Genomic DNA, 12,310 nt, shown 5'->3' with positions numbered 1-12,310 from the left:
TTATCCTTATTTCTAGACCCTTCAAGGGGTCTGCCATCCAGCTCCCAAATCAATATCTCCCCCCAACACACACACACAGAGAGGGGGGGCTTACTGTTACTTATAAATGCCTGACTGTAGCTTGGCTTGTTTGTAGCCAGCTTTTCTTAAATTACCCCGTCTACCTTTTGTCTCTGGGCTCTTCCTTTCCTCACTTCTGTGTATCTGACTTTCACTCTGACTCTGTGTCTTCTTTTCTCTCTTTTCTCCTCCTGTTCTCTCTGCCAGTCCTCCCTATCCTTTCTCCTGCCTCACTGTTGGCCATTCAGCTCTTTAGACCAGGCAAAGAATCACAGCTTCGCAGAATTAAACAAATGCACCATAAAAGAATGCAGCACATCTTTGCATCATTAAAACAAATGTTCCACAGCATAAACAAATGTAACACATTTAAAAATAATATTCTCCAATAGAATATTGGGACCAGACTAGAGATAGCCCAACTTGCCTTTTCGGGATGAAAAGAGTCAAATCCTTTCTAATGCAGAACCCTGGGGAGCTGTAGTGGGACATGGTGTGTCCAGTGCAGAATAGCTGAGTGCTGCTGGGCTACGAATGGGACGAGAATTTGGCACTCAGATATTGGACTTCTGGGTCCCTTCCCCCACCGTATACACACACTGTTTCCATTGACAAGGAGATCAAATTATGTATATGAATTCAGTACCTGTGCTGGTGTTTGTTTCTCTGAAAGCGTAAAATAAATCTCGTCATATGACAGCAGCCAGGTTCAACAATTCAGGTGTGATGTTCAATTAATTAATGTTTTCGACCTTGATAAGATCTAGAATCACCTGGGACATGGGCCTCTAGGCCCACTTTAGGGGGCTCTCTTGATCAGGTTAACTGAGGTGGGAAATGTTTGAGCTGGGGGGGATGGGAGGAGAGGTTGGTGTGAGGGGGTCCCTGCGGGTGTTGTACAGGAGCCATGCAGAGATGAGAATGGAAACTCAGTGCAGATTGACTTCTCCAACCTAATCAGACCTCAGGGAGTCTGAGCCAGGCGGTGCATTGCCAGGATATTTAAAACAGTGCAGTTTGGGAGAGGTTTCAATGCAACAAATAGTTCAGTTTCAGGTACACAATAAAGCTTAAGGGGTGACTACATCGGGACTCCATGGTTTGTGTGACCGTGAGGGCAGGTTCTTTAGCTAAAAGGCCTAGAATCTAGTGTGGCCTCTAACCAATGATATAGAGGTCACCAGGCCACAAAGTACTGGTGACAGCTCGCCTAAGGGTGGGAAATGGTCTAGGGAGGGAGGAGTCTGGAATAATCATTCTGGGAAATTAGGGCAAGGTCTGTCCCTAAAGGATGGCAAAAAAAAAAAAAAAAAGGACACTCTCAGCTTTGTGGATGGAATGCAGGTATTTGATTTTTATCTCCTCCATCCGGGCGTGTTTAACATTCTGGGTTCTCTTAGTGCTTCTCTGTGAATACAGGGTCCTCTGCGCCCCCAGCAGTGCCTTTAACTGAGCACTTAGAAAGCTGAGGCAGGCAACAGAGAGCTCACATAGTGAGTTCCAGGACAACCAGGGATACACAAAGAAGTGTCTCAAAAAACAAACAAACAGAAGAAGAAAAAAAGTTTTAATTTTTATCTTTTTATTTTTTTTTTGAAACAGGGTTTTACTATACAACTCTGGTTATCCTTGAACTCACTATGTGAACCAGGCTGACCTTAAACTCACAGAGATCCACCTGCCTCTGCCTCCCAAGTGCTGGGTTCAGAGGCATGCACCACTGCACCTACTGAAAGTCGCAAAAATGAAAGGGGCCACTGTTATGGTTTAAGTAAAATCCGAGTCACGGCATCAATGTTATGGTAAAAGTAAAATGCTGCAGGTCCCCGAGTGGCTGCAGTAGGCAGCAGGTCCCCAAAGTGGTGGCAGGCAGTGGGCCATGAGACCATGCCACAAGTCCCCGAAGTGGCGGCAGGCAGCCGGCTGCGGGCTGCGGGTCCTGAGAGCAGCCAGTTCCAGGCAGGAAAGGCACAGTTCCCCAAGTGGCTGCAGTGGGTCATGAGGGGCAGTGAGTCTCAGGCAGGGAGCCGCATGGTGGGTGAGAGACCTCAATGGGGCAGCCAGTCCCACGAGGAGAGACGGATGGGCACACCATGAGACCACACCACAGGTCCCCAAAGGTGGCTGTCCCAGGCAGGAAGCCATGCAGCAGGTGAGAGACAGACATGGATAGGCATGCCATGCAGAGTGAGGTTGGATATTTATTTAGTGAGTTATGGAGGCAAAAGAGGAGAAGGGGAGGAGAGAGGGGGGGTGACATCAGCAAGATGGTGGTGTAGGGAGCCTTGGGTCTTTTCCTTTCCTTTCCCCCGGGTTCTGTGGGACTGTGGAAGAGGTGTGTCTCAGCAGTCTCCATCAGGTCTGGGACAGGCTAGCTACTCAGGAAGAGAGGAATGGCAATTTAGGCTTTAGGTGTCTGACCTACGGGGAGCAAAAACTAGCTGCTGCTGCTTCCTTAGAAAGAGAAGAGTCAGAAAACCCCAGATTTCCTGGCCAGGCTCTCTGTCTGTGTGTCTGTCTGTCCCAAGGCCAGTCCATGAAGGCTGGGAGTGATTCTTGCTTTGTCTGATGCACAGACATCAGAAGACAGTGTCAGAGCAAATGTAAAGTCAGCAAAGATTCCCACAGAGACATATGAGATTGTCTGAAACCAATTCTGGGGAATCAGAGCTAAATGGCTTATGTGACAAAAAAAATTAAAAATAAATCTTATAAAGAAGCTCACTAGGGTCAAGAGAGCAATGCATGAATAAAGAGATTTTAAGCAGACGGAAACAAGAGATACCATGGAATTTTTAGAGTTGAAGAACATAGCAACTACACTGAAAAGTGTATAGTAACCGGGTTCCGCCCAAGACTAGATCAAGAGGAAAGGATCAGCAAATGCAAAGACAGGTCCCTGAGAACAGTCCAGGCAGAAAGCAGAACAACCTAGAATCAAGAAGCCTGGGTAGTAGTAAGGAAATCATGGAATCCCAGGGAGCCCACTAACTAATGTGTGGGTATATACCCATTGTGTGTGTGTGTGTGTGTGTGTGTGTGTGTGTGTGTGTGTGTGTGCCTGCGTGCTAGAAGAAAGGGGAGGGTAACTGGGTGTGGTGGCACATGCCTTTAATCCTAGCACTCAGGAGGCAGAGGCAGGTGGAACTCTGTGAGTTCAGGCTAGCCTGGTCTACAGAGTGAATTCGAGGACATCTGGGGCTATCTAGAGGGGCCCTGCTCAAACAAACAAAAAATAAAAAATAAATAAATTAACATGTAAAGCTGAAAAAAAACTAGGTGGCTCTGACTGGCCTGGAACTGACTCTGTAGACGAGGCTAGCCTTGAGAGATTCACCTTGCCTCTGCCTCTCAAGTGCTAGAATTAAAGGAGTGCATCACCACACCTAGATAAGTCTATTTTATTTTTACTGGAGCACATCACTAGATAGTGTATTTGGTACCCAAGGCTCTCTTCCCTTATAGGGAATTCAAGAATTTGACAAACCCAGCAAGAAAAAAGTGTTCAGCCAGGGGCTATGGGAGACTGAGATCAACCCCAGTCCAGGCTTCCAGTTGCCAAGTCTAGAAAGGAGCCACGTGGAAGTGCTGGTGCTGGAAGGCACCTAGGGCGGTGATGATAGGAAGGGCCGGGTGTAGCATGGCAGCAATGAGGGGGACCGGCCACAGACAGGTGACTCTAGGAGAAGAAGGGGGGCTGCTGCAAGTCTCCCCAGAGACCCCAGGGTCTCTTGCTGCTGCAAGTCTCCCCAGGGACCCCAGAAGGGGCAGATAATTTAAGTGATCACCCTGGAGTGTGGGAGGCCCATTCTGTGCAGGTAGAGAACTGCATACCCTCCGAGTCAGACTGCAGCTGGGAGCCTCCTACCTAAGGAAGGAGAAGCAGCCAACGGTGAGCCAGAGAGGATCTCTGTGCCTATCTGCTGCTGTCCTGGTGTCCCTGGGGAAACTGCCCATCGCCTAACCCTTGGGGAGCATCTTCCTCCTGCTCCCCTATGCCATTCATTTCTTCCACTCTCCTTTGGGGACTGTCCTGGATCTCACCTCCTAGCCAACCTGTACCCTCTGATCTGTGTCAGAGCTGTTCCTCTGCTGTATGGGATGAGGTGAGGCCACTGTGTCTTTCTGCTTAAATCTGTTCTCTGGGCTTCTCTTGGGGCCTTGTATTAGTTGGAATTCTTTAGAGGAACAAAACTGTTCATTTTTTATATATGGATTTATTAGAGTGACTTACAGGCTAGCCCAGCTAGTCCAATAATGCATGGCTAACAAGAGAAAGTCCAAGGATCCAGTAGCTGTTCAGTCCATGGGGCTGGATATCTCAACTGGTCTTCAGTATGTGCCAGAATCCCAAAGAAGTAGGCTCTAATGCCAGTGAAGGAATGGACTTGCTAAGAAGAGCAAACACACAAAGAATGAGAACTTCCAAGTCTTGTGTAGGCTGCCAGCAGAAGGTGTGGTCCAGATTAACGCTGGGTCTTCCCAACTCGAAAGCTCTGGATGACAGGTGCATCTAGACTAGGGGCTGGGTTGGGGTAGGTGCAAGCAGGATGGAGCGTAAGCATCAGGGCTGGGGTCCTGGGACCTGAAGGGGCAGTCCTCCACTTGAAGGAGGAGAACAGGAGTGGCTTATCTTGACTGCCAGTCCCCATCCTGTATTTATTTTGCCATCTTCCTACATTGAGAAAAATAAGCCTGTGAGAGAGGTTCCCTTCCTCGCATCCCTGATGATTGTCAGCACCATTCTTCTTCTTCCTTTCGTGGGGGGGGGGGGGGGAGAGAAGGCAGCTGGATCCCTTGCTGGAGTTGGAGTTACAGGCATTTGTTAATCACTGAGTCAAGTTTTCAGCCCCTCACTGTTCTAATCCTGTAATTCCCCCAGTAGATCTAATGCCCTTCTGGTTTAGATTTCTTTTTTCTTTTTCTTTCTGTTTTCCTATGGAAAAATAAAGATTTAATTCTCTGAACCGCCAGTACTTCTGATACACCTAACATAAACCTTCCAGTCCCGGAAATACATCACCTTTCTTGGTACATTCGCATTTAATTAATAAATGTCTCTGTCCACTAAGAGAGCCTGTTTGTCTTAGCAGTTTCCCAATTGTTCTGGCCTACGCTTTCGGAGCTGCAAACACAAACAAAAATTTGTGGGCCTCCCCACAAATGTGGCCCTGCTTGGCACACCCCACTCTCAGCCCCACATCGCCTGCCTAGTGACCCTTGTGATATTGGCCCCTCACCAGTATGACTATTGTCCCGCTTTCTCTTGGATCCAAGATTGGATACAAGAATGATTGTAAGTTGTAGGCACATAATGCTGAACCCACAAAGGCAACTCTGTTCTAATGACTTCTGTTCTTTTTGCCAGCTCAGCCTGCTGAGGCCGCCCCTCCCAAAAAGAAGAGGAAATGACGGAGTCCAAGGTAAATCCAGCGTCTCCTCCTCTGCCTGTGCACGCCGTTCCAGAGCACTCAGTCACGTGCCATGCATTTAAAAGGCCTGCATCCAGAAGACAGAAGCATTATTTCCTCCAAAGGAAGTAACGTCAGAAGTTTAAAACTATGGGGGATCAAATGTGGTTGTTCTATGAAGTCCATTCAGAGCCTCACGTTTTAGTTTCATTCTTCTTCTTTTTTTAAATTATTCTTTTTGGTTTTTCAAGATTGGGCTTCTCTGTGTAATAGCCCTAGCTGTCCTGGAACTCGCTCTATAGATCAGGCTGGCCTGTAGCTCACAGAGATCCGCCTACTTCTGCCTCGTGAGTGCTGAAATTAAAGTGTGTTCCACCAGGTAAAGAAAACCAGGGCACAAGCTGATGACATCACTTTCATTATATATAAGGCCCAAAGCAATAACTTCCTCACAGAAACAAGCCTTTCATTGTCACATGGGTCAATGAGAACAATGTGGTGTGTGGCTCCTTACACTTGATAAACCTACGTTTTTGTTTGTTTTGATTAAAGATGAAACAGTATGTGTCAAAGTAGTCCAGAATCAGAAGGAACACAAATAAACATCAATAGTAAAATAAACACAGCCTGGCACCATGTGCAGTGGGCACTGAGCAGTGGTAAGGGAGTGTGTCTAAACACAGTGTGCAGAGCTGTGCAGCAGTAAGGGAGTGTGTCTAAACACAGTGTACAATGCTGTGCAGCAGTAAGGGAGTGTGTCTAAACACAGTGTACAGTGCTGTGCAGCAGTAAGGGAGTGTGTCTAAACACAGTGTACAGTGCTGTGCAGCAGTAAGGGAGTGTGTCTAAACACTGTACAGTACAGTGCTGTGCACAGTATGGGAGTATATCCCTATATCCATCAACACATTGAGAAAGAATCTGGAGACATCAGTACATACCAACTGCCTCCATTCTTATGACATTCAGACTTGCAAAAGGTGTTAAAAGTCAAAATAGTGGCCTGGGTATCAGGTATATGTTCTTGGTCCAAGTACCTGGGAGGTGAAAAGAGCAGAAGGTCAATGTCGGCTTTGGCTGCTGAGCAAGTTCACGGCCAGCTTGGGTGATGAGATTATTACCTGCTCAACATCAGCACAGTCAGAGTAGCAGTTAGCTCTGAGAGGGTGGACGGTTACCCAAGAGAAGGTCATGTGGAGTATTGAAGACAACTTTGTTTGATTTTATTTGGTGGATGTTGTAATTTATAAAATTGTCAGGCTGAGCACACAAGACTTTCTGCTGTTGAATTGTCAGATATAACCCTCCCTTCACAGCATCTTTATTTAAATTGAGGTTATTTCTGTAAGTTCTCTTAGTCACTGAAGGATTTTTCCCCTCAACTGTGTTTCTGCTAGTTTACCTCTAATTTTTGCCTCAGGCACATTGAGATAATTTTCAAGTGAACACATTGTACGATGGAAACAGCACTAAAGCCATTTCAAACCCAGGCCCCATTTTTGTGAGAATCTAACCTAGCAGGCATCCCACCCCAGGCACCTTACCCAAATACCTGAAAATTCTGAGAAAGGCCACAAATGGCCCAAAATCTACCTGGCTGAGAACAGCCAGTCAGAAGCTAGACAAACAAGTTTTCACAGTTACCAGGTGTTTTTGTGGAAAATTCCAAAAATGCCCTCTTGACTTGGAGCCACCTACAACATAAGCATATCCCCCTTCCCAATCCAGTAACTCCAAGGCATGTAACTCCCCATTTACGGTTTTTCCCTTTAAAGGTCCCCTGCACTGTGAGCCAGGAGCCTTCCTCCCTCACCTGCTGTGTTGGTGTGTGGGATGAAGCTCCTGCTCCTGAGCTTGTAAAACAATAAAGAAACCTTGTGTGAATGCCTTGGAAAGTCAGCTCCATGGGGGTCCCATTGGGGGGTCTCACGACTCAGGCGTAGCACAGCCAGCACAGGGTCAAGAAACGGAACAAGAGGGCTCAGAAAGTAAAGGCACTTGCCACCAGATTTGAAGACCTGATTCAGTCTGGGCCCTATGTGCTGGATGGAAGGGACTGAATCAAATAATCCATGTGATCTGTCTGTATCTGGCTTTATTTACTTAATATTATGTTTATCAGATTCATCCATGTTCAGTTGTTACATCTAGTTATAGCTCACGTTCTCTCACTCAACTAATGAGATAGCTTGTATTTATGCATATTGCTGGTAGTCATTTAATTGGTTTTATTTTTAGGAATTATAAATATGAAAAATGGGAAATTTCTTGTAAATAGCAGGCTGTGTATAAAGTTCATTGTTGTGGAAAACAGTTTTCTAAAGTGATTGTCCAAAATGACATTGTGTCGAAGAGACTGTCACCCCAAGTAACCTTGAATATTGTTGTTGACTTGTCTGTGGTGTTGGGGGTTGAACACAGGGCACCATGCATGAGCACTCTACCTCTGAGCTAGGAGCTGCCCCCTTTAAAATTTAAATAGAAAGTTCTCTCTCTGTGTGTGTGCATGTTAAGAAGCCTTTAGAGTCTCAAAGAGGGAGTCAGGTCTTCTGAGCTGGAATTGCAGGCAGTTGTGAGCTGCCTGGCGTGGCTGCTATAGCTGAGCGTGTTTCTCTGTAAGTTCTCTTAGTCCTGAGCCTTCCCTCCAGCCTGTGGAATATATTTTTCTCTATTTACAAGCTTGCCTGTTCAACATAATAGGGATTCATTTGTGGTAAAGGAGAAACTCAAAATTTAAATACATAAAAATCATAGTATTGTCAGGCATAGTGGCTCATTTATGCCTTTAACCACAGCACTCAGGAAGCAGAGGCAGGAGGATCTCTGTGAGTTACAGGTTACCTTGTCTACATAGTGAGTTTCATATCCTGTCCCAACAAATCAAAAGCACAGCAAAAACAGAAAACAAAATCACAGTCTTCTTTTGTTCTAGTCACCTAAGTTAGTTAATAAAACATGACAATGAGCTCCAAACTGGAGTTTTTCTAGAGACAACCCAGCATCGCCTATGTTACATCTTTCACAGTAGTTGCCAAGGCCATTTTGCTACAGCAAACTTAAAAAAATTAAACTTATTTGTATGTGTCTGCATATGTGTGTCTGAGCATTTATTACATGTGTGTGCAGGTACATGGATGCAGGAAGGTGTCTGTACATGTGTGTCTGAGCATATATTACGTGTGTGTGCAGGTACATGCATGCAGGAAGAAGGTGTCAGGTGTGATCCTCTGTGTCTTGCTGTCTGTTCTTTTGAGGCAGGGTCTCTCCCTGAAACTGGTATTCTCTCAGGTAGACTGGAGCCTCCTCAGAGCTGGGTTACAGGCATGTTTGGGATATCTGGCTTGTTAGATGTGCCGTGGAGTCTGAACTCAGTTCCTCATGATTGAGTAGTAAATGTTCATAACTGCTGAGCCAACTCCTCCTCCCAGCTCCTCTCCACCTCCCCTCCCATCCAGGTCCACCCCCTCTGTCTCATTAGAACATAAACCAAGCTTCTGAGGGATTATATATGATGATATGATATAACAAAAACTAGCACATTGAAATAGGACAAAACAAACAGAAGGTCAAGAGCCCAAGAAAAGGAACAAGAAACAGGTATAGAGACAGAGGCTCACTCATTTGCACACTCATGGATCTCGTGAAAATATTGAACTGGGGACCATAATATTTACCCAAAGGACCTGTAGGGTTAAAAGAGAGAAAAAAGATATAAATAAGATATACATAAGATATACATAAATAGATAGATAGATAGATAGATAGATAGATAGATAGATAGATAGATAGATAGATCGATAGATAGATAAAATAAGAAGGTAAAATTAAGTCGGGTAAAATTAAGGTGGCATATACCTTTAATTCCAGCACTCAGATCCCTGAGTTCAAGCCAGCCTTGTCTTCAGAGTAAGTGCCAGGAAAGCCAGAACTACATAGAGAGACCCTGTCTCAAAAAACCAAAACCTCCACAGAGAAACCCTGTCTCGAAAAACCAAAAAAAAAAAAAAAAAAAAAAAAAAAAAAAAAAAAAAAAAAAAAAACCAAAACCTAAAAAAGTCACACACAAAAAGATTAAATAAATAAAATGCAAGAAAAAAAAGCAAAAAAACAAAAAACAAAAAAAAAAAACAACCCTGACACAACATTATGAGCAAGGAACCTTCAGCGGTGCTGTGGAGTTCCTGTTCTGTCCATTGTTTACTGCTGGGCATGCAGCTGCCCCAAGAGTAATTGGTTTCTGCAGTGTGGTGAGACCCTGGGAGATGTAGTTATGGTAGATAATAAATACGCATATCAAAATTTATCCCTGCTCTTAGGTTTTCCACCTTACTGCTTTTGAGGGATGTATTACTGACCTTTTGAATTTTGTTTGCTCTATCATATGGCTCCCTTTCGAAACCCTCTGCTGGGGAGACAGAGCGTTTCGTTTGGTTGCTCCTGTAGATGGAGCTGCGGGCCACTTCCCAGCTCCCGGCTGCTGGCTAGCTTTACCCAAAATAATTACACGGAAACTATATTCATTTAAACACTGCCTGGCCCATTAGTTTCAGCCTCTTATTGGCTAATTCTCATATCTTGCTTTAACCCATATTTAGTAATCTGTGTAGCACCATGAGGTGATGTCTTACCGGGAAGGATCTTAGCCTGCGTCCATCTCGGAGAGGAGAGCTATGGCGTCTGCCTGAGACGCCTACCTCACTGCCTTCTTCTCAGCATTCTGTTCTGTCTACTCCACCCACCTAATTTTCTGTCCTATCAAAGGGCCAAGGCAGTTTCTTTATTAACCATTGAAAGTAACACATAGACAGATGACCCTCCTCCATCAGCTACATTCTTCATTTCGGCATTTCAGTTTGGGTTTTCTTCAGTACTTCTGTCTTCTTGCAGAATCCCTCTCTCATGTCATGTTATTGGAATCAGCTGTTTGTGTTTTCTTGGAATTCTTTTCAAAAGTTTATTTCATTCTCTAAGTTCTTTGAACAGACGTATCCTTCTTTTAAGTTATTTTTGGGGTGATTTCATCCAGCTCACTTTCATTGGATGCTATTGCTATAGAGTAGTACTTTTGAAGGAGTTGGTTGCCTTGGTTTCTCATGTGTCGTGTGTGTGTGTGTGTGTGTGTGTGTGTGTGTGTGTGTGTGTGTTGTGACTTCTACATCTGGAGCTAGATTTTTGGTTGGATTTTTTTTCTTTTTTAACTCACCCTTATTATTTCAGAGTGGGCATTTGTGTGTTATGAGTGTCTCTTTATGGTCTTCACTGTGAAGGATACTAGGTTGTTGTTATCACCCGGTAGAGACGGGTGGTGGTGGCGAGAGTCTGGGTAGGTGTGCTAACCTCACTTAGGGAAGGTGCAGAGCAGTTGCTTTCCAGAAACTGTGGATACCAGTGTGAGAGTAGGTAGGAGTGAGGCTTCCTGGGCATGCTGAACTCACCAGGACAACAGGCAAGGCTAGCACCTCCCTAGCATGCTGTGCCCACGGGGGAGCCGGTAAGGCTGAAGTCCCAGCCACACTTTGCTCATCATGTATAATGCCATTTTTCTTTATGGCTGAACAGAATTCTACTGTGTATAGATACCACTGACTCTACTTTCTGTTAAATGATCTTAAATGGACAGAATATTGCTAATATGGTATTTGTTTTATTTTGTCTAGAAAATGGGCACTTTTTATAACCTTTTTTTCTGAATAATATCTGAATGAGATTCCTTATGTTTTTCATATGTCTTATGGATTAACTTCAGGTTGAGTGTATGTGTGTTGTTACAGGGAACAGTGACATTCAAAGATGTGGCTATAGATTTCACCGCAGAAGAATGGGAGCGATTGGACCCTACTCAGAGGAGCCTGTACCGGAGCGTGATGCTAGAGAATTACAGCAACCTAGTCACAGTGGGTGAGATGGCATCGTTTTTCTAAAATAGGTAAAACTTCAAAATGTTGGTGAAGTCTGCTTTGAGATGCCTTTGTTACTGGTCCTGTCCATGCTGTTACTTCAAAGCAGAATCCTGATAATATTTCAGCGTCCAGCATTCCCAGAACTTGGAACTCCTGGCTTCCCAGGCCTATCTCATTTCCTGGGCTGGTTTTTGTTACTGGTGTGTATACCCAAATTATGTCATCTCCCCCAACAGGCTCTCCACTCACCAAACCTGAGGTGATTTTCAAGTTGGAACAAGAGGAAGAACCATGTGTGGTGGAGAAAGAAGTATTAAAGAGATACTGTCCAGGTTAGTGGGAGGGAAGCAGCCAGGTGAGGAGAGAGGAACAATGAATGGTTAATCTGTCTGAAACATTTCCCAAGGTGTTTTCCTAAAGCATATAGACTTGTGGAGTAGCAGTTAGTGTGAAGTCTTCTTATAACTATGATGCCATCACCCTTTAAAACTTTTTAATTACGTTTCTATTTGTGTGGGGGTGTATACATGCATATTTATGTGGGTGCATGTGTGCTATGGTGCACATGTTGAAGTTTTAGGACTAGTTATACAATAGAACTTGGATCATCAGGCTTAGTAGCAAATGCCTTTATCTGTTGAGCCATTTCATCAACCCAAGGTGTTATTTTATTTAAATACTATTCATTTGTGTGTATATATATATGTGTGTGTGTGTGTGTGTGTATGTATATCTCTGGGTTGTTTTTGAGTGTGTGCAGGTGCGTGTGTGTATGTGTGAAAACAAGCATGTGGAGGCTGGAGGATAACCATATTCTGAGGTGCTGGGAGTTAGTACTGTATTATATCTTTTTGGCAGCACACAGTTGAACTTGTAACATCTTTCTTTTCTGTTATTGTTATTGTATTGAGACAGGTTCTCATATAACCCACGCAAGCC

At 44.5% G+C, this 12,310-nt stretch overlaps 1 protein-coding gene across 1 annotated transcript in view; it reads left to right on the top strand.

Moving 5' to 3' along the window:
* Znf569 (zinc finger protein 569) overlaps nt 1–12,310 on the top strand; it is a 34,446-nt gene that overhangs the window by 18,200 nt on the left and 3,936 nt on the right. Inside the window, 3 exon segments of the mRNA XM_038340694.2 lie at nt 5,429–5,483; nt 11,243–11,369; nt 11,608–11,703. Coding sequence (XP_038196622.2) covers nt 5,469–5,483; nt 11,243–11,369; nt 11,608–11,703 — 238 coding nt within the window. The 5' untranslated portion in view covers nt 5,429–5,468.

This window comes from Arvicola amphibius, chromosome 8, assembly GCF_903992535.2.
Source record: "Arvicola amphibius chromosome 8, mArvAmp1.2, whole genome shotgun sequence".
NCBI lineage: Eukaryota > Metazoa > Chordata > Mammalia > Rodentia > Cricetidae > Arvicola > Arvicola amphibius.
This window is presented reverse-complemented; position numbering and strand designations above follow the sequence as displayed.